At 50.3% G+C, this 20008-nt stretch overlaps 5 protein-coding genes and 1 pseudogene across 8 annotated transcripts in view; 4 read left to right on the top strand and 2 right to left on the bottom strand.

Annotated features, from left to right (window-relative positions):
- The window catches only part of LOC101753349 (F-box/LRR-repeat protein 3), a 5213-nt gene extending 2300 nt beyond the window's left edge, over positions 1-2913 (top strand). Inside the window, exons 2-8 of one of the 2 annotated variants that reach the window (XM_022828444.1) lie at positions 265-393; positions 612-716; positions 813-1206; positions 1283-1412; positions 1491-1785; positions 1877-2128; positions 2516-2913. In XM_022828444.1, coding sequence (XP_022684179.1) covers positions 292-393; positions 612-716; positions 813-1206; positions 1283-1412; positions 1491-1785; positions 1877-2128; positions 2516-2575 — 1338 coding nt within the window. In that variant the 5' untranslated portion in view covers positions 265-291 and the 3' untranslated portion in view covers positions 2576-2913. Of the gene's footprint in view, positions 1-264; positions 394-611; positions 717-809; positions 1207-1282; positions 1413-1490; positions 1786-1876; positions 2129-2515 lie in introns of both variants that reach the window. The other variant, XM_022828443.1, reaches the window with a different exon arrangement.
- Positions 2914-3071: 158 nt separating this feature from the next.
- On the top strand, positions 3072-6600 carry LOC101762249 (probable protein phosphatase 2C 73). 2 transcript variants are annotated; one of them, XM_004977549.4, is made up of 5 exons: positions 3072-3828; positions 4489-4878; positions 5111-5228; positions 5310-5533; positions 5870-6600. In XM_004977549.4, exons 1-5 carry the CDS (start codon positions 3688-3690, stop codon positions 6305-6307), a joined length of 1311 nt encoding a protein of 436 aa, XP_004977606.1. In that variant the 5' UTR covers positions 3072-3687; the 3' UTR covers positions 6308-6600. The 2 variants fall into 2 exon arrangements, with proteins under 2 accessions (XP_004977606.1, XP_012703339.1); XM_012847885.3 differs by having other exon boundaries at positions 3691-3828; positions 4481-4878.
- Positions 6601-6750: 150 nt separating this feature from the next.
- LOC101762649 (cation/H(+) antiporter 15) lies at positions 6751-9745 on the top strand. Its single transcript, XM_004977550.3, has one exon. The coding sequence runs from the start codon at positions 7227-7229 to the stop codon at positions 9669-9671; it is 2445 nt and encodes an 814-aa protein (XP_004977607.1). The 5' UTR covers positions 6751-7226; the 3' UTR covers positions 9672-9745.
- A 1865-nt stretch (positions 9746-11610) lies between these two features.
- Positions 11611-15779, top strand: LOC101761305 (probable staphylococcal-like nuclease CAN3). 2 transcript variants are annotated; one of them, XM_012847257.3, is made up of 9 exons: positions 11611-12106; positions 13154-13209; positions 13565-13679; positions 13808-13912; positions 14021-14208; positions 14903-14959; positions 15041-15200; positions 15279-15347; positions 15427-15779. In XM_012847257.3, the coding sequence occupies exons 1-9, from the start codon at positions 11768-11770 to the stop codon at positions 15553-15555; spliced, it is 1218 nt and encodes a 405-aa protein (XP_012702711.1). In that variant the 5' UTR covers positions 11611-11767; the 3' UTR covers positions 15556-15779. The 2 variants fall into 2 exon arrangements, with proteins under 2 accessions (XP_012702711.1, XP_004977604.1); XM_004977547.4 differs by having other exon boundaries at positions 11613-12106; positions 15445-15779.
- Positions 15780-16049: 270 nt separating this feature from the next.
- On the bottom strand, positions 16050-18404 carry LOC111258015 (putative pentatricopeptide repeat-containing protein At3g08820). The gene has a single exon (XM_022828720.1). It carries the CDS (start codon positions 18203-18205, stop codon positions 16250-16252), a length of 1956 nt encoding a protein of 651 aa, XP_022684455.1. The 5' UTR covers positions 18206-18404; the 3' UTR covers positions 16050-16249.
- A 126-nt stretch (positions 18405-18530) lies between these two features.
- On the bottom strand, positions 18531-19792 carry LOC101752942 (annotated as a pseudogene).
- Positions 19793-20008: the final 216 nt, after the last annotated feature.

Here is a 20008-nt window from a genome sequence, read left to right as displayed (position 1 = left end):
TACTGGCTTCAGTTTGTGTTAGCGAACTGGACCACTGCTTGCTGTGTATAATATTCTTGATCTGCAAGTGCTCTTATCTATACATAGCAAATTAGCAATTGATCTTTGCAACAAAGTATCAGAAGCTTTGGTACCTAACTCTGGTTTCCTTTCTCGTCCGTGCATTTTGTGTGGCCATTGATTCAGTTTCTTTTGCAGTTCTCTGAGTACTGAACGCACCTATCATACCGTGCTCAACTAATGCAAACGTTTCTTGTGTTGCAGATCACAAAACAGAGCTTTCTTGCCATCATGAAGCTACCCAACCTCCAGGTGTTGACACTGGTGGGGTGTATTGGAATTGATGATGATGCCCTTGCTAGCCTTGAGAAAGAATGCAGTAAATCACTGCAGGTGAGGCGATCATTGTAATTTGCCATTTTTGTTGACCTGTCAGTACCAATGCATCACCTCACTCAATACACTAGAGTAGTATTTTCTGCTTGAACAACTGCTTGAGCTTACGGAGTACACTCTTAGGTTCTGAACTCTGTTGATGCCTGATCTGAACTAGTTATGTTGTACTAGCACAAAACTCTGCTTACTGATCTTCCATGTTTGTACCACTGCAGGTGCTTGATATGTCTCATTGTCAGAACATCACTGATGTGGGAGTTTCATCCATAGTGAAGTCGATACCGAATCTATTGGAACTGGATCTTTCATACTGCTGCCCTGTAAGCAGCTAATCATCTAGTCGTGTTGTTGTATCACCTGGACATAACTTGAGATCTCGCATCTTAATTTACATCCTTCTTGACTTCTTGTAGCAGGTTACTCCTTCTATGGTGAGAAGCCTCCAAAAGATTTCTAAACTGCGGAGCCTGAAGCTGGAAGGCTGCAAATTCATGGCTGATGGACTAAAAGCCATTGGAAGCTCTTGTGTTTCTATTAGGGAGTTAAGTCTTAGCAAGTGCTCTGGAGTGACAGATATGGAACTCTCTTTTGCTGTGTCAAAACTAAAGAATCTGCAGAAGCTGGACATCACTTGTTGTCGCAATATCACTGATGTTTCAGTAGCTGCCATCACTGGTTCGTGCACTTCCCTCATCTCTCTGAGGATGGAGTCTTGTAGTCATGTTTCAAGTGGAGCACTCCAACTAATTGGGAAGCACTGTTCTCATTTGGAAGAGCTGGACCTTACTGACAGTGATTTGGATGATGAAGGTACTTATTGAACTGAATGTTGAAATAATTTTTTGACAAATCGACATAAAGTTGACTATGAATATTTTTTGTGCAGGGCTGAAAGCTCTCGCCGGATGCAGCAACCTTTCGAGCCTAAAAATTGGCATTTGCTTGAGGATAAGTGATGAAGGTCTGGCCCACATTGGAAAGTCTTGCCCAAAACTCCAAGATATTGATTTGTACAGGTCATTACTAGACATGCCTTGTGGTTCTCTTTCTTTGGTTCTTTTTGTGGCTAAACTGACTTATAGTTTCTGTTTCAGGTGTGGAGGCATTGGTGATGAAGGGGTTATTCAGATTGCTCAAGGCTGTCCAATGCTAGAATCCATCAATCTATCCTACTGCACGGAAATAACAGACCGTTCACTGATGTCCCTCTCAAAATGCACAAAGCTAAATACACTGGAGATCCGTGGCTGTTCCAGGGTTTCATCCTCAGGGCTCTCGGAAATAGCAATGGGGTGCAGGCTGCTTTCCAAGCTTGATATCAAGAAATGCTTTGAGATTAATGATGTGGGCATGCTTCACCTTTCACAGTTTTCTCATAGCCTCCGTCAGGTATCACATCTTTTCTCCTGTAGCTGAAATCTATTAGTACCATGTATGTTTTACTTTCCATTCTGCTGATAGCATGTATGTCTCATCACAGATAAACTTGTCATACTGTTCGATCACCGACATTGGACTGCTTTCACTTTCTAGCATATGTGGCTTGCAGAACATGACCATTGTACATTTAGCTGGTATTACGCCTAATGGCTTGATAGCTGCTCTCATGGTCTGTGGTGGTTTGACAAAAGTGAAGCTTCATAAAGCATTCAAATCCATGATGCCTCCTCATATGCTAAAAAATGTTGAGGCACGTGGCTGTATTTTCCAGTGGATCAACAAACCATTTAAGGTATTGTTCATTTCTTTCAGCTTGCCTGTTTTGCCTCTGCATTATGTTGAATCCTTGTGTCCATCAAACTGGCTTTCCTGCTTTGTATCTGGAGATCCCATTGGTCTTGCAACTTTGCAAGACTGTGTATTAACTTGAGAAAAAAACTCTAAAAGTGATACGCAGCTCTCCTGCGTATTCTTACTTGAGAAAAAACTAAAAATCTATGAAATCCGCGGTGTCAAGGAGGCTTTGTCCCCCTTTATTGTGGTGCCCTTGCTTTGTTTATAAATGGTATTGAAAAACAAATAAACATAGGACAACCCTCCTCTTATAATCTTTTGTGTTTAGTAAAATTACAAACCTGTGAACACCAAAGTGGCTAATAATAGATGTGGTCCTGTGCAGGTTGAGGTGGAACCTTGTGATGTATGGAAGCAACAGTCCCAAGATGTGCTTGTACGATGAGAAGGCCTGGAAGTGTAGTGTTTGTGGGAAGGAAGGGCATGCATCATGGCGATGGAGGGGTTCTTGAGTGGCATTCAGAAGTCAGGCCAAAGGATGAAGGAGCTCAAAATTTTGTAGTGTAATAGTCAAGAGTACTGTGTCAATACTTAATTGTTTGAGCAGAAGTATGCTCAGTTGTATGGTAATATAGATGACTAGATCCATCCCAGCTTTTTTCTGGTCAAGTGGTGAAACCAGGGAGTAGGTTACAGTTTTGACAAACAAAAGCATGGATTTCTCTTGCTGTATATGTAGCAGCATATAGATGAATGGAATGGAAGATACTGTTATTGAAGAGATGATTGAGATTTTGGGTGATACAGGCTTGTGCCGGTTGTGTGATGATGTGGCCATGGCTGGTGCATGATTTTTGGATTGCTGGAATGAAGTGGCTTTACGTGTGGTTGGAATCCAGGATGAAACTGGAGGCACTCAAAGCGGACTTAACTGAAGGCGGAGTGGCACGGACAGGTAGGAGGCGAGAGCAACGGGCGACGGCATCTCCCTCGATCTGCAAGAGCAAGACTCCAAGGTAGGTAGGTAGGCGGCCATGGCCATGGGCTATGGCCTATGGGTAGCCTAGCATTGAACGAAGAAGATGAAGCGGTGCCAACTGCGAATGCGGCATGGGGTACAGGCATCACGTGGCAGGAGGCAGTTGCCAACCATGCCTCCGATCTGTTGCCGTCGTCGATGCCTTGGACACAGGACTGCCGGCAGGGCAGGGCAACTGCCTTTGGGGGGCTCCCGTGCTCAAGCTTCAACATCGTACGTACGAGCCACCGGCAAACGGCAGCAGCTGCTGCCCTGCATCGTCTCCTTGCCCAAGATGGATGCTCCTGTGTATCATGGACTATGCTAGTATGCCCGTTCCGTTGCCCGTGCACCATTCCATTCCGTGACTGCTCCCTACCGGTCCTCATTAATGCCGGCGGTGTGGGCCCCCACCCACATCCATCCACGAACCAACCAAAGGAGATGCATCCATCCACGAACCAACAAGGCTGCCTCCTGCTTGTGCCTGCAGTTGCAGAGGAGGGAGAGGAGAGGACGGAGCTCACGCGCGACCAACAATGGGGATCTGCTGCAGCAAGGCCAAGGCGGACCTAGACGACGACGTGTTCCACCACCACCTCTGGACCGCCGCCGCCGCCTCCATGCACACCAAGCAAGGCTGGAAGGGTGCCAACCAGGACGCCATGGCCGTCTGCCAGGTACTCACAGAGATATATCCTTGGCCTTCTTGCAAGTATCGTCTCCTTCTGGCATCCCAACAAGCTGCGATATGATGTCTACTTGTTCAGTCTGTCTACCCACTGCACAATGCATCCACAACTTTGTTTAATTTTAACAACAATGCACCGGATCCATCTCTACTTGCACCAACTCAAACTCATTTTTTTTTTCGTTTTTGGGAAAAATTACCCCAAGCTCCGCTTCAGGTTGTTTTTGCAAGCTTCTCTACCCAGTACAAGCTGCATTTTAAAACTTAATTTGAGGAAAGAAACTGAATTCTTACAGCTAGCCTAGTGAAATACTCTAGGGGTGGGGGGAATTTTCAAGAAACTGGAATTTACCTCAAGTTATGTACTTTGCCATATTTCAATTTTCTCAAAGTTTGTATTGGACATGAACCTCATCACTACATCGGCAATATGAAATTATGAGGGCACTCCTATTAGCAACTCTTCTTTCTTCTTAAACGAAAGGCAGTGCTCCTGCCAATGTTTCGGGAAAAAAAATTGTGAGGGCACATCCGTATCTTGTACTACATTATAGCATCACCAATGCAAGTACATTAGCTTTCCTCTTTTATGTGCGCAATAATAATTCGATTAAATCATGATGTGTCGCAATTGTTTCAAGATGCTTAGGACTTTGCTGGCCACAAAGGCCACATCTTCTGCGGGGTATTTGATGGGCATGGCCCTCTTGGCCGAGAAGTTGCTCGCCATGTCCGTGACACCCTTCCCATGAAACTATCCTCTGCTTTGAAGCCCAAAACTGAAGAACAAGAAGATCCCTCAACCGATACTTTGAAGCTCGCAACTGAACAAGACCCTTCAAGCAATACAGATTTGGATTCCTCTGACAAGTCAGACTCCACCACATCCAGTGATGATACAAGCGATGAGAAGCACCTGTTGTCTAGTTGGAAAAGCATATTTGTCAAGACATTTGAGCAGGTGGATGAGGAGCTCAAGCAACATTCAGGAATTGACTGCATTTGTAGTGGCACAACAGCAGTCACTGTTGTTAGGCAGGTACTAGTTCTACTAGAATTACAAGCTTGCAACTTATTCTACTGGCAATGATAAAATTCAGAAAAATGCGTATACTGTATCCTCTCCTTTTTTTTCCCAGTGGACCAGTACTACTTTTGGTACACAGTAAAACTTAGATTCTGAAAGATCAGGAACTCAACTAGCTGAATTGGAACCAAAGTGTAAATCTTACTTATTCTGTTCCTTAATTATATATCCTTCTTATGCATAGGGTGATCACTTGTTCATCGCCAATTTGGGTGACTCACGAGCTGTTCTTTGCACCCGGGACAGCAAGGACCGGCTGATCCCAGTCCAACTGACCACTGACTTGAAGCCAGATCTTCCAAGTAAGCCAGCATCTTAACTTTCTTGAAATGTATGTGTACATTTTCTTGATTGCACTTTACATTGTTGCGCACTCGCGATAGGTGAACTCGCAAGGATTCTGAACTGCAAGGGACGAGTTTTCGCCATGGATGACGAACCAGACGTGCCTAGGATGTGGTTGCCGGACCAGGATGCTCCAGGTCTCGCCATGGCAAGGGCCTTCGGGGACTTCTGCCTGAAGAGCCATGGCCTTATCTGCACACCTGAAGTCTACTACAGGAAGTTATCTGAAAAGGACGAGTTCTTGGTGCTTGCAACTGATGGGGTAATAAAAACGGAAACTCGTTTGATTGATTGGGAGTTTCAGATTTCTATCACTTTCAATTTTAAGGAGACAGGTTTGCAGTTCTATTCCAAATGATCTGAGTACTAAAACAGCATAAATCCCTTTTATGATTAGATTGACAACAGAAACTGTTAACTGAAAGTGACATATCTCTGTCACCTATTTATTAATATTCCATGATAGTTTTAGCTGATAGTGATTTTCCGATTTGATTGGACAACAGAAAAAAAAAAGTTTAGACAATATGGCTTTCCTATGCTAGCATGCATGAGAACCAAAAGTTAAAATTTTCCTTGGCAAAATCTGTTGTTGCAGATTTGGGACGTGCTGTCGAACAAGGAGGTGGTGAAGATCGTCTCATCGGTCACCGACCCATCCAAGGCGGCGAGACAGCTGATCGACCGTGCGGTCCGAGCGTGGCGGTGCAAGTACCCGACGTCCATGGTGGACGACTGCGCCGTCGTGTGCCTCTTCTTGAACCGGCCGGCATCTCCTGACGAGGAGAGCTTCACAGGCTCAGGAGACGTGAAGCCGCCTCGTGAACAGGCGGGCGTGTCGTTCACGGGGAGCTTCCGCAGGGTTGTGAGCAGCAGAAGCGGCGGCGAGGCGTCGGAGGAAGGGACGACGGTGTGGAGAGCCCTGGAGGGGGTGGCGCGGGCCAACTCGGTGATGAGGCTGCCGCGGATCGGGCGCGTGCTGAGCTGGCGGAGGCGGTCGAATTCGCTGGATGAAGACGAAGACGACAGGGATTGATGGTGATTGAATGAATCGGGACAGGTCGTTTTCATGGTGGATACGCGCGAACTCCGTCGTGCATGGCTGCAAGCAAGTTCTTAATGGCCAGCAAGGCAGAAATTGTTTTAGGATTGGATTGACATAATGCATCTAACTCATTCAGCTCGGTTGTGAAATCATCATGTGTTACCAGTGCAGGCATGATTGGCAGTTTCCAGTTTGTAATGGCTGTAACTTGAATCTGTTCCTGAGATGCAGCGTATATGAACATGATCGACCTTCTAAATTTAAATTTGAAACAGAGTTGTACTTACAAGGCTGAAATCATTGTGATGGCAAAAGTAACGGGATGTTCGTTTGTAACAAAGATGGAACATGCCTGTATTCCTATCCAACCCTGGTCTTTTCAGCAGGCGACACTAGATGCACAAAACATTTCTTCTGTTGCCGGGAATGGTCCTGTCGAGACCCTGGACAAGATGCCGGAGCGATTACGCGCCAGTTAGGCAGATGCAAGGCGAGGTATCAGGGTATCAAGATGAGCTACTTACTTTGAAGCAGCAGCAACCAGCATCACAGCATGAATGTGCGTCATCCCTTTTTGTTCAGACCTCAAGTGTCAGAAAATTCAGACCAATTCACGGTTGCCTTCAAACTCTATTATTGGACTTGGATTGCTGCTATGTCTCCCTCTGTCTATTATCCCTCTCATCCACAACTAAAAATAGCCTCTCATGTCCCTTGCCTGCATTGCCCTTCACTGTCTCCCTGCCACACTGAATTGTGGGTTCACATGCCGTGCGGAGTCACCACCATTGCCCACGAACAGAGGAACGCCAAGAAAGAAGGGAGGGATCAATGGCGCTGCCTAGCGTGCCCATCACTTATTAGCAGTTAGATAGCATCCAATTCCTTCTAATTAACAGCAAAAGCATCAATGGCGGCGGTGGCGAACCTGTCGTCGGGTGGGCTGGAGCCGACGGTGAAGCCGCTGGCGGCGGCGTGCTACGACAACAACCTTGTGAACTCGCAGGGCATGTTCCTGGGCGACCAGCCGCTGCGCTTCTCCCTCCCGCTCCTCCTCGTCCAGGTCTCCGTCATCCTCGTCCTCTCCGCCGCCGCCCACGTCGTGCTCCGCCGCCTCGGCCAGTCCCGCTTCGTCACCCACATGCTCGTCGGCGTCTTCCTGGGCCCAACCGTGCTGGGCCGCAGCGAGACCTTCCGCGGCGTCCTCTTCTCCGAGCGCGGCACCTACATCCTCGAGAGCGTGTCGCTGGTGGCGCTCATCCTGTTCCTCTTCTCCATGGGCGTCAAGACCGACCTCAGCCTCCTCCGCCGCCCCAGCGGCCGCGCCGTCGCCGTCGGCATCACCGGCGCGCTCGTCCCGCTCGCCGTCACGCTGCCGGTGTTCCACGCGCTCCAGCCGTCGCTCCCCGAGGACCTGCGCGGCTCCTCCCTCATCACGGAGCTCGCCGTCCGGCTGTCCCTGTCGTCGTTCCCCGTGATCGCCGACGCGCTCTCCGACCTCGACCTCCTCAACACCGACCTCGGCCGCATCGCGCTCACCGCGTCGCTCATCACCGACGTCACCTCCTGGTTCCTCCGCGCGTGCACCGCGGCGGTCTTCCTTGTCTCCGAGGCGAAGTCGGCGGCGTTCACGGCGCAGATCCTGGCCTCGTTCGTGGCGTTCGTGCTCTTCGTGGGGTTCGTGGCGCGCCCGGCGGGCCGGTACATCGCGTACAAGCGCACCCCGACGGGGTCGCTGCTGTCGGAGGGTTCCTTCGTCGTCGTCGTCATCGCGGCGCTGCTGTCGGCGCTGGTGACGGACGCGATCGGGTTCAAGTACATGATCGGGCCGATGATGCTGGGGCTGGCGCTCCCCGGCGGGATGCCCATCGGCGCCACCATGACGGAGCGCCTCGACTCTTTCTTCATCGCGCTCTTCCTGCCGGTGTACATGGCGCTCTCCGGGTACCGCACCGACCTCGCCGAGCTCACCAAGCCGGAGACCTCGGAGAAGTGGTGCGCGCTGGAGCTGTTCGTGGCGCTGTGCGTGTCGGGGAAGCTGGTGGGGTGCGTCGCCGCGGGGCTCTTCTTCGCGATGCCGTTCCGGGACGCCGCCGTGCTGGCGCTGATGCTCAACATCCGGGGCATCGTGGAGGTGGCGGCCATCAACAACTGGGGCGACACCATGAAGGCCACGGCGGAGCACTACTCCACGCTCACGCTCTCCATGGTGCTCATCACCGCCGTCTCAACGCCGCTCATCAAGCTGCTGTACGACCCGTCGGGGCAGTTCGTGCGGGCGAAGCGGCGGACGCTGGAGGACGCGCCGCCCAGCGCCGACCTCCGCGTGCTCACCTGCCTCTACAGCGAGGACCACGCCGCGCCGCTCATCGACCTGCTCGAGGCGTCGGGGTCCTCGCGCGACTCCCCCGTCTCGCTCATCGTGCTCCACCTCACGGAGCTCGTCGGCCGCGCCGCCTCCGTGCTGAAGCCCCACCGGAAGAGCAGCAGCACAAGCAACCCGACGCCGTCGGACCGGATCGTGAACGCGTTCCGGTACTTCGAGCAGCAGCAGGCGGCGCCGGGCGCCGTCACCGTAAGCCCGTACGTGGCGCAGGCGCCGTACAGCTCGATGCACCACGACGTGTGCTCGCTGGCGCACAGCCGCAAGGCCAACCTCATCCTGCTGCCCTTCCACAAGTCCTCCGACGGCGCGCGCGCCACCGCCAACAACGCCATCCGCTCCATCAACCGCGCTGTCCTGCACTACGCGCCCTGCTCCGTCGCCATCCTCGTCGACCACGGCCTCGCCGCCGGCTCCGCCTGCGCCACCGCCGCCAACAGCCTCCTCCAGAGGGTGGCGCTCTACTTTCTAGGCGGGCCCGACGACCGCGAGGCGCTGGCGTACGCGGCCAGGATGCCGGATCAGGACTCCGGGAGCAGCGTGTCGCTGACGGTGGTGCGGTTCAAGCTGAGGAACTGGGTGGGGATGGGAGGGCGCGACGAGGTCAGGGACGAGCAGGTGCTGCAGGAGTTCTGGACAAGGCACCGCGACAACGAACGCGTCGTCTACGTCGAGAAGACGGTCGAGGACGCCGAGGGCACTGCGTCGGTGGTGAGGTCCATGAGCGAGAAGTTCGACCTGCTCATCGTCGGCCGCCGGGGCGGTGCCGGTGAAGGCGACGACCTGGAAGGCTCGGCCGGCGCCGCGCTCACATCCGGGCTGTCGGACTGGAGCGAGTTCCCGGAGCTGGGCGTGCTGGGGGACATGCTGGCCTCCGCAGAGTTCGCGTCCAAGGTCTCCATCCTCGTCATCCAGCAGCAGCCGCCCAAGAACAACGCAGCCGCTCGAGGGGGAAGTTCCATCAACGATTAATTAGTAGAACTACTTACTACTAGTCGATAGGGATCAATCCATGATTTTTTCGCTCTTCTTAAGTTTTCTTGGAATCAGTGGCGCATTCGGAAAGCAAAGCAACCAATTATACAACAACAACAACAACATAACCCGAGTAAGTTGGGGTAGGCAAAGCAATCAATTATACGAGTGGAACTGCGGACGGAGGAAGCACCCGTGACTGACCTGCCAGCGGCCGCACGCGACTGTGACGCGCACGTCGCCGTGCCACGGTCGCCCTTGACAGGCCCCACCTCTGAAAAGCCGGTGCCTGGCTCAGGGCAGGCTCCTGATACGTCGCGGGCATGCCTCGGCACCGAGCAGTGCGCCCAAGAGTTGACCTTCCTCTACCTGACACCGCTGGGACAACCCCACACCGACAGCAGCGTGGACCCCATGATCTTTGAATCCGTGCTGCATGCGCCAGAGGCTCCCGACGAAGGGACTCCGCGCCATGGCACGCCGCGGGATACACCGCTCCGCACGTATTCTCGTCGGGCCAGGAGCGTGCCCGCCAACTCCCGCAGCACTGCTGAGCACACGCGCCCGCAGCCGCAGCGGACACCGGGCGCTTCGCGTGAAACGCCAGCAGCCGAAAGTGATCTGCCCGTTGCCGACCCGGCGACAAATCATGTTCCGGCGCCGCCTCCGCCTCCGGCTACAATGGCGGAGGACGTCGCTGCTGCTAAAGAGAAGGCAGCGGCGTTCCTAGCCTCTGTGCGAATGGCGATTCAACCACCGCTAGCTGCTGAACCTCCGCGCCAAATAACTCCGGTGACAACGTCCCAGACTCCACGGCGTAGCAGCAGGCTTGCGGCGCAACCGCTGAACACGGCGGTCAGAGCATCCAAGAAGGGCGAAATCCTCGCGATGAAGAAACTGGGAATCATTACACAAGACCACGAAGCTGCACAGATCACTGACAAGGACTTCGACAAGTTCTTGGTGTCCACCATGCAGCCGCGCCACTTCGCTGCCCTTCAAGATATCTTCCCCGCCGCGAACGGCCTGACTGAGCAAGAACTGCTGCTGCTCACCAGTCAGGCGTGCGCCATTCCCGCCACCTAAATGGGTCTGAACGCCTACCATGTTGTAATTTGTCATGGACCAGCCTACTCACAACCTTTTGGTTTGGAATGTTCGCGGGTTGAATGCACGGTGCCGTAGAGATGCACTGCGAACGATGGTGAGCGATGCCAATGTGGCCATGGTTTGCCTTCAGGATACCAAGCTCCACGACATCAACCGATTCCTTGTCAGTGAGATGTTGTGGCATCGAGTCAGTGCAGTACTGAACCTGCACAACGCCATCCCGGCAAAGGAAGTTGGACTGCTAGACTGGTGGCTCAGCAAGAGAAGCGGTGTCCATTCCGGGCAAATGAAAGGCTTCGATTCAGCGTTTATGCTTGTTTCATGGAAAATATGGAAGGAACGCAATGAAAGGGTGTTTGCAAGATCGCCACCAAAGGATGCCTCACAACTGCTGCAGGAGATTCAGGAAGGGCAACTCTTGTGCAAAACACCAGCTGCCATAGGCTGGCTGATACCATCAGGTGTTTTAGATCAGCATTTTTGATTTAGGCCTTTCTGTGCCATTCGTGTTGTTGTTGCGGTGGTATAATGTAAGCTAAAACATGCCTAAACCCGTGTGCGTGTGCCCGGATAGGCCCGCGATGTATCAAACGTTTTTCTTCTTAATATAAAGATACGCAGCTCTCCTGCGTATTCATGAAAAAAAAATCAATTATACGAGTGAGAAAAATCCAGAGTGGATTTTAGCACATTGCTTTTGAGCAAATGTTGTGGCACCTTTTGGAATACAAGCACGCAAGACCGGGTTCTCAAGTCAATGGCCTGGGCCGGTCATTTTCCTAGTAGGCTTGTTTCTTTTTCTTCTCCACTTGTAGTGATCGGTCCCACCTGCACCCTTCTCTTCACCTTCCCTCACCTCTTGCCGGCAGCTTTAGCTGCTTTACAAGTGAAGTGGAGGCGGCAGCAGCAGCAGCAGCGTTGCAGAGAGTGACCCAAGAAGAGATCAATCGGAGAGAGCTTGGAGAGAAGGCAGGGATCGATCCATGGGGAACATCCTCAAGTGCTTCACAGGAGGAGACAAAGACAATGGTGATGACGATTACTACCCCTACTACCGCCCAACCTCAAGGCCTCGGCCTCGCTACGAGCACGGGCTGCAGGCCGGGGATGATGAGCCTGCAGCATCCTCCTCTCAACCGCTCGACTTCACCTTCACGGGGGAAGACGACGACGACGACGACGACCATGGTGACCATCACTACCCCGACTACGGCGTCGTGCACCAGAGCGGCAGGACGGATCAGCCTGCAGCAGCCTCTCGGCCTCATCACGATGTCGCATCCCTGCTTCAGGACCTCCTCTACTTCGAATGCACATCCATGGTTGGTAACATGCAATTCGTTCCTTTTTCCTTCATGTGTGTTTGTTTTAGGGCCCGTTTGGATCCAGTTGTGGATTTTGAAAATCTAGATTTTAGATGAATTTTCAGAATCTAGATTCTAAGCAAAATCTGGACGATGTTGTTTGGATCATAGATTCCAAAATCTGATTGTATGGTAGTTTGTTGAATAGATGTCTTTTATGCCCTTGCTACCCAAAAGAGTGGACAATGGCAGATTGAATAATTATCTAGAAGGTTGCTGGGCAAAATGGTAAAATATGCATGCAAAATCTGGTAGAATCAACTTTTGAGCAGCTTCTAGGATTCTCAAAATCCAAAATCTAGATTGTAGAATCTGGGTCAGAATCTGTCATGTTTGGAGGGCAATCCAGATTCTGGATTTTGGATTTTGAGAATCTGATGTTCTCCAAACGGGGCCTTAGAGTCACACCGAACTGCAAAGTCCCTGAATATATGCATATAATTTACAATAAATTTTACCTTGGCGAACTAGGATAGGCAGAATATCAATCAGCAGCATGATCATCCTCTGACAAAAATCTGCAGATCAACATGCAAATGTGTTATGTTTAAGTTTGGGATTCCAGGAATCTCAGCCTTTGGCCTTCCCTTTATGGATTTTGTTGTGTTCTATCAAACCTCCTGGACCAATCTGCTGTTACTTAAACCAGAGCAGTTAACTAGTACAGGAAACAATATTTTCACCTTGTGTCGTGTTCCGTTTTATGGGCAAGATTGGGTGTTTTTGGCAGGAACGTATTGCAAATCAAACTTACCTCTTGTTTTTTGATCCATCTGACCTCAGATTCTTTTAGCATTTTGATGGATATGTGTGTTGACAAGGCCTTTACTGTACAGCGACATTGCAACCGCTAGCATATTCTAAGAAGACATTTGCAAATATCAAGATTCTAATGATTCATGATGGCAATTTCACAGCCTTGTTTGCCCCAAATTTTGCGCCGTGTATTCCAAATCTCCAATGATGAGGCGCGGTAAAGAGAAATTCTACCTGTCCTATTTTCAGGTACCTGAAGCGCTCGGACAGCATGTTACATCATCCAAGAAAGCACAAGTTAAATGGTAGGGAGCAATTTCAAAAAGCCTATGCACTTGACGCCTTTCTTAATAATTAGTACATTTGGTGTACCTACTGATGTCAATGTTGCTTTTTAATTAATTACTCCCTGAGTTCAACAGAGTTATAAGGCTTCTGATATAGTAGCAAAAAAGAAAAGGGGTCCTCTTTCAATTGTGTTTTGAGTTCTCAATGCTTATCCAAACATAGAACAAATCATTCTTTAACATGGAGAAGTAAAATAAGCAGAACAAACACAGCTGAACCACTTCGATGTCCTACGGGCGAAAAAAAAAATTGAGACCGTCCTATGGGCAAAATTATTTAATAGTTTGACCTTCTAATTTGAATTGACAATAGGTACCGTAATATTTTGGAGGCATATAAGAATACGAGGCCCTCACTAAAAACACCAGAAGAGGCTGCCCAGCTAATTGCAACAGCCCTAAGCAGGATTCAGAGAGCTGATTTGGAGGTCAGTAACCTGATTTTCCCTACATTTTTACATTCTAAATAGTTCAAACATGTACTTTTTAACCAGAATAACAACAGTTAAATACTTTGCTATCTCAAGAAATTCACTGAAACTGTGTTTTTCTACAGGGTGTTCTTTCATTTTACAACCTCCCGATCCCATTCCCATTACCCCCTTCAGGATCAGCATCCTCACTACCTGAGGGTGTACAGTTTGTGCTGAACACTTTGCCGGTCAGATATGATCTACCACTGGAAAAAAAAAACAATGTCACGCTTTAAACAATATATTAGATAACAACTTACGACTGATGATCTGATCCCCATCTATACTGCTATCAGATTCACAACAAGTGCATTGGCGATGGCGATGGCTTTAGCGCCTATGTTGACACAGCAGACCCGAGAGAGTCTGCGAATGTGCCACTGGAAGTGCACGAGATGGTGATTGCTAGGACCGAAGCACGCACCCATAGGGATTACCAGAAGGCTGATGCTCTTCAAAGGAGCCTTCACGAAGCAGGATTTAGGTACTCAAACTGAACCATCACAATCCTTTTATATATCATAAATCCGTATATAACATTGAAGATTTTTACATTTCAAAATTAAGATACATTCAGTTGCTTGGATAATAAATTGAATCCCTAGTTTTTTTCAGGGCAATTGAATCCCCAGTTGAGAAGTTGGATAAAAGGTTGTAGAGTTGCTTACGGTTACCATTTTAGGATTTTGTTATTATAGAACACCACAGACAAAGAGTACTTTAAATAGTCAGAGAAATTTCAAAATTGAGTTTATTACTTAAATAATTGGATAAAATGATGTAGAGTTGCTTACAGTTATCCTTTTTATATTTTGTTTTTTAAAAAAAACTTAGGATTTTGTTATTATAGAACACCACGCTACCACAGGCATAGTGTACTTTAAATAGTCAACAAAATTTCAAAATTGGGATACATTCAGTTATTTTGATAGCAGGATAAAATGTTGTGGAGTTGTTTACAGTTATTAGTTTAGGAGTTTGTTATTATATAACACCACAGGCAAAGTGTACTTTATATAGTCATGAAAATATTGTGTGCATGTGCGCGTGCATGGTGCGGGCACCCAACCATGTATCGTCTGCTGCTGCCATATGATTCAGTTTGCAGTACTCATATATATGCTTACTTTTTATGAAATAACCAAAAGCTCAACTTACTAATAAAAGTTTATGATCAGGGTAATAACCATTTCAGGCGAAGAGATACTTGCAAAGAAATATCGAATCAGAATGAGGTATGCATTGCTCTAACTTGAACTCAATACTAATAGGAAATATTGTTCTCAAGTGCGTGTTCTTTATTTCATGATTCGAAGGGGCGTTGATGCACCGGAGCTTAAAATGGCAAATGGTAAGGAATCGAAGAACGCACTGGTGAAGCTCATTGGTGGGAAAAGGGTCACAATTTATGTGTATGGACAGGACCAGTTTGGGCGTTACGTGGGTGACATATATTGCGATGATGTGTTCATCCAGGTGAAGCATAAACTATTTAGTATGATTTTATTGATTCAGTTCTGATATGAGCAATGTATGCATATATGGAGTTTGCAGGAGCAAATGCTGAAGAGTGGCCATGTATGGCATTTCAAGATTTACGACAAGCGCCCAGAATTTGCACAGGTAAGAAATTCCATTGTACCTAAATTGCTTCTATGCAACATTTTCCAAATTCAGAATTGCTCCTGGAAGTTTTCGCTAGGTCTATGGTATTTTGCAGTGGGAGAGAGAGGCAAGAGCTGCACGTCGAGGGCTTTGGGCGTCAGAGAACCCTGAGAAGCCGTGGGATTGGAGAAGAGAGCAGCGCAGTGCAAACGTTCAGGTCTACTAACGGAGCTGAACCAAAACATCTGATGGCCACGTAGTGAGGTTCTTGTACAACTTGCTGTGAATGATCGAGTGCGCGAGATACCAAAGCCAGAGTGTACGTTTTATGTATCAACGTATGTGCATCAGAAGTGCTTCGTTTAGTGTGAACCTGGGAATGTACAGATGAACTGTTGTCAAGTATGCAGTGCTCATCATTTATCCAACAAAAATGAGGTCTGGTACTAATTCATGCAGTGCAGAGTAGTACAAGCTACAAGAGCAGAAATCTCAAAGGCATTAGCTCTGGGGGAGAGCAACCTAGTAAAGCATGCAAAATGGTAAGATTTATCTCAGTTGACTACTTGACTGGGTGACAGTTCCCTTACCTTGAGACAACAAGGTAACGTGGTATATGACACTGATGTTTCCTAGGAGGCCCATAATGCTCAATCTGACATCTGAATGGAGGAAACTGGAATATCGAGCAGAACACATTAATATAACAGATAAAACACATGAGCAAATAAACAGAAAATTATTCATTCCTTTCAGCGGAAACAATTAAATGGAAAAAGAACTACAACATCAACCTGCCTTATAATCTGCCACTTCTGTGCTCCGTTCACAACTCTAGCTGGCTAAGGTTTTACATCAGATGAAAATAGAGATGTTCCCTATTCTCATGCTGCTCAAAATTGCAACAACTCATCTGTATACTACCAGTAGTCATTGCAAGAGCAATGGCCATCTCTAAAGCAATGAAATCGATTGTTATCTCGAACAATAATTTCACGATTGGTTATCCTTGATATGAGCTTGATGGCGGTGTGGCAGTCACTACAAACTCGGAGATTTTTGGTGACCCTGATGGTCTCGTCTGGTTCAGTGGTGAGAAGGCTAAATGCAATGGCTATCTTTTCGCTATGATGCACTAGCGTGTGCTCCTTCTCTTCATCTTCAATGTCAAACATCACCACCTCAGTAGTCGGCTTATAACCCATGATCTTCATTTCCATGCCCAATTCATCGAGCTTTTCATAAATTTTATCTGAGAGGGGATGTGACTTATCTCCGACACGGAACTCATGGACCTTACCAGCAAGTTCAACCCAGCTAGATGCAGGGACCTTCTCAACCCCACTTGCCTTCATTTCCATCCTTAGCTTCGCTGCATCTTCCCATCTTCCAGTGTTAGAGTATATGTTAGAGAGCATCACATAATTCCCAGAATTCCATGGCTCCAGTTGGATGAGCTGCTTCAACACATGTTCAGCAAGGTCAGCATTCCGGTGGATCTTGCAACCACCAAGGAGTGCTCCCCACACAACCGCATTTGCCTGCATTGGCATGTCCTCAATCAGCTGATGAGCCTCCTCCAGCAACCCCGCGCGACTGAGCAGGTCAACCATACAGCCATAATGCTCAATCCTCGGGCTTATTCGGTATAACTGAGTCATGTTACGAAAATACCGCCGGCCATCCTTTACAAGGCCAGTATGCGTACAGCTGCAAAGCAATCCAATAAAGGTATTATCATTCAGTGTCATACCTGACTTCTCCATCTGACCAACAAGGGCAAACGCAATCTTCTCGTGGCCAGTCATGCCGAGCCCCAAGATCATTGCATTCCAAACAATGACATCTCTCTTCCTCATCTGCTGGAACACCGTCCACGCTTCACCTGTGCTCCCGCACTTGGCGAACATATCAATCAGTGCAGTTCCCAGGACTGGGTTGTCAAGAACCTCATCCCAGTGCAACATTGCGACAGCCCGCCGTCCCAAATCCAGTGCACCTAACCTTGTGCATGCCGAGAGAGCCCCAACTACTGTGTAACATTCTGGTGTCATTCGCTCTGCCTGCATTGCAAAGAACAGTTCCAGAGCCTCTCGCGGATGCCCATTGGAGGCGTATCCCCCAACCATAGCACCCCAGGCCACTGCATCCTTATTCTGCATCCTGTCAAACACTGCCCTTGCCTTCTCCATCTCCCCGCATTTGACATACATGTCCAATGCTGCAGTTGCCACGAACATGCTCCCTGCAATCCCCTCCTGCTCCGCTGCCCTCCACATTGCCTCGCCAGTCACCAAATCAGTGACACGAGCACACGCAGTTAGTACCCGGACAGCCGTGAAGCTGTCAGGGCGCATGCCACTCGCAAACGCCTTCCTCGCAACTCCAACGGCCTCGTGGACGCGCCCCGCGTCCATATACGCGGTGATGAGCGCGGTCCAAGAAACGGTGCCGGGGTGGGGCATTTCGTCGAACGCCTTCTGGGCGTCGTGCAAGAGGCCGCATTTCGCGTACAGGTTGAGGAGGGAGGTGAGGACGTGGGGGGTGGAGTGGTAGGGGAGCTTGAGGGAGCGGCCATGGAGTTGCACGCCGGCGGAGTGGGGGTCGGGGAGGCGGGAGGCGGCCTTGAGCGCGAAGGGGAAGGTGAGGTGGGATGGGTTGGGAAGGAGGGAGTGGACGCGGAGGGCGTGGAGGTGCAGGCCTGAGGAAGAGAGCGCGCGGAGGAGGAGCGGGGTGAGGTCGGCGAGGAGGTCGAGGCGGAGGAGGCGGCCGTGGAGGAGCTTGACTGTGAGCGGTGGGAGTTGGTTGCTCGGGCTCACGCCGGTGAGGAGGAGCCGACGGACTGCGGCGGCGGAGGCATCGACAGCACCCGACATAAAGCGCCAAACGCCGGAGATGAGAGCACGCGATTGCAGTGCTCCTGATCGGCTTGCGCCGCCGGTGTGGCGGCCTTCTTGTTGCCCTTGTCACTGTCAGCGTCGCGGCCCTTGCAATAGGTACCCCAATCCAGGCACCAAGGCGACGCGTCGACGGGGGAGACGGGAGGAGGGAGACGAGGGACTCGGCGGCTATGACGGGAAGACACCGGAGGGATTCTTTTGGCAACTATATTTGGATCACAATTATTAATTTCCATCCATTTCTTTTAATCATTTCTCTGTTGGCTCAAAGAATCACTTGTGAATCAATCTGTTAGCCTGCCTAGTTAACCATCATCGGCACCGGCGGTGTATCAACAACCGCTACGGCATTGCCGCCGGTGAATGGCACGACGCGCCCTTCCCTGTCCAGTGGAGCCATGGCAGATTTTCCCTCCACGTCCTCGTCACCGCTGTCCCTCACGTACACAGTGCCCTCCTCCACCTCCTGCGCCAGCGCGCACGGCGCGCAGAGCAGCCACTTGACGTAGTCCGCGGTCGACGGCCGGCCGCCGCACATCGATCGGTCGGCTGGCAGCCCGAGCCGCCGCCTCATCTGCGCGCGCCAGAATCCGCCGTACAGCAGGCCGAGCACGGATAGCAGCGCGCCGGTGGCGCCGACGACGGATCCTAGCGCGGCGTCGTGGATGTTGAGCGCGGCGACGGCGAAGACAAGCACCGGCGCGGGGAAGAGCAGCGCGAACGTGAAGACGTGCACGTACATGTTCCCCAACCCCAGGCGCTCCATGTTCCACCCGAACACGCAGAACGTGCACGTCAGGGACAGCGCCGCCACCGTCGGGTCGTCGGCGAGGTCCAGCAGCCCGCCGGCCCACTCCGCCTTGGCGACCGCCGCTCTGCCATTGTTGTACTGCGAGGTAGCGTTCACGGCCGTAGACTCGTCCAGCACCGCCACGGCGTCCTCGTCGTGGTGGACGCCGGGAGCACGACCTTTCTGCCGAGCGGGCCGTAGACCATGTACAGGGCGGCGGCGACGGGGAAGCCGAGGCCGAGCGCCATGCACAGGTTCACGGCCCAGTCGGGGCGCGTCTCGCTGCTGAAGGTCCAGAAGAGTACGCAGCTGCGCCAAGCACGTGGCGTGGAGCAGCAGCAGCACGACGGAGACGTGCACACGCTCCCGCCGCGGAACGGCGGCGGCGTTCTTGCAGTACACGGTGCGGAGCTCGGCGGCGTCGGACGCGCGCCACAGGAGCAGGAGCACGAGGTGGTGGCAGAGGCGCGGGTGCTGGTACACGCACATGATGGTGAAGAGCGCGTTGAGCACCTGGTTCGCCACCTCCGTCCACCGCCGGCGACGGGACGCCAAATTTGGGCCTTGTTTAGTTGCCCAACTTGGGCGCACCCAAATTACTGTAGCAACACTGTAGCATTTCGTTTGTATTTGTGAATTATTGTCCAAATATTGTCTAATTAGGCTCAAAAGATTTGTCTCGCAAAGTACAACAAAACTGTGCAATTAGTTTTTAATTTCGTCTACGTTTAGTACTTCATGCATGTACCGCAATATCGAATTTCAAGAATCATATTTTACCTTATTATAGGGGTGGTTAAATTTTCAAAATTTATTTAGAATTTAAAATTTTTTACGAAAAATTTGCCATGGGCTTTGTGGACGAGGGGGGGGGAGTTGGTCTCCTATGCCCCTCCCGGTCACGCCCTGGATTAATGTCTTGGACACGACTTATGTACCGGTCTTTAGACTGCTGTGGGCCAAAATGAGATTTTCTTTTATTTCATTTT

This window comes from Setaria italica, chromosome VII (assembly GCF_000263155.2).
Source record: "Setaria italica strain Yugu1 chromosome VII, Setaria_italica_v2.0, whole genome shotgun sequence".
Taxonomy (NCBI): Eukaryota; Viridiplantae; Streptophyta; class Magnoliopsida; order Poales; family Poaceae; genus Setaria; species Setaria italica.
This window is presented reverse-complemented; position numbering and strand designations above follow the sequence as displayed.

Bases quoted from the DNA above. Each gene is read 5' to 3' on its own strand.
- LOC101762649 (XM_004977550.3), top strand. From the start codon at position 7,227: ATGGCGGCGGTGGCGAACCTGTCGTCGGGTGGGCTGGAGCCGACGGTG.
- LOC101762249 (XM_004977549.4), top strand. From the start codon at position 3,688: ATGGGGATCTGCTGCAGCAAGGCCAAGGCGGACCTAGACGACGACGTG. The intron at 5,229-5,309 runs GTAAGCCAGCAT...CACTCGCGATAG, and splicing joins CTTGAAGCCAGATCTTCCAA to GTGAACTCGCAAGGATTCTG. The intron at 5,534-5,869 runs GTAATAAAAACG...CTGTTGTTGCAG, and splicing joins TGGTGCTTGCAACTGATGGG to ATTTGGGACGTGCTGTCGAA.
- LOC111258015 (XM_022828720.1), bottom strand. From the start codon at position 18,205: ATGTCGGGTGCTGTCGATGCCTCCGCCGCCGCAGTCCGTCGGCTCCTC.
- LOC101761305 (XM_012847257.3), top strand. From the start codon at position 11,768: ATGGGGAACATCCTCAAGTGCTTCACAGGAGGAGACAAAGACAATGGT. The intron at 12,107-13,153 runs GTTGGTAACATG...TCCTATTTTCAG, and splicing joins ACTTCGAATGCACATCCATG to GTACCTGAAGCGCTCGGACA. The intron at 13,680-13,807 runs GTCAGTAACCTG...GTTTTTCTACAG, and splicing joins TTCAGAGAGCTGATTTGGAG to GGTGTTCTTTCATTTTACAA.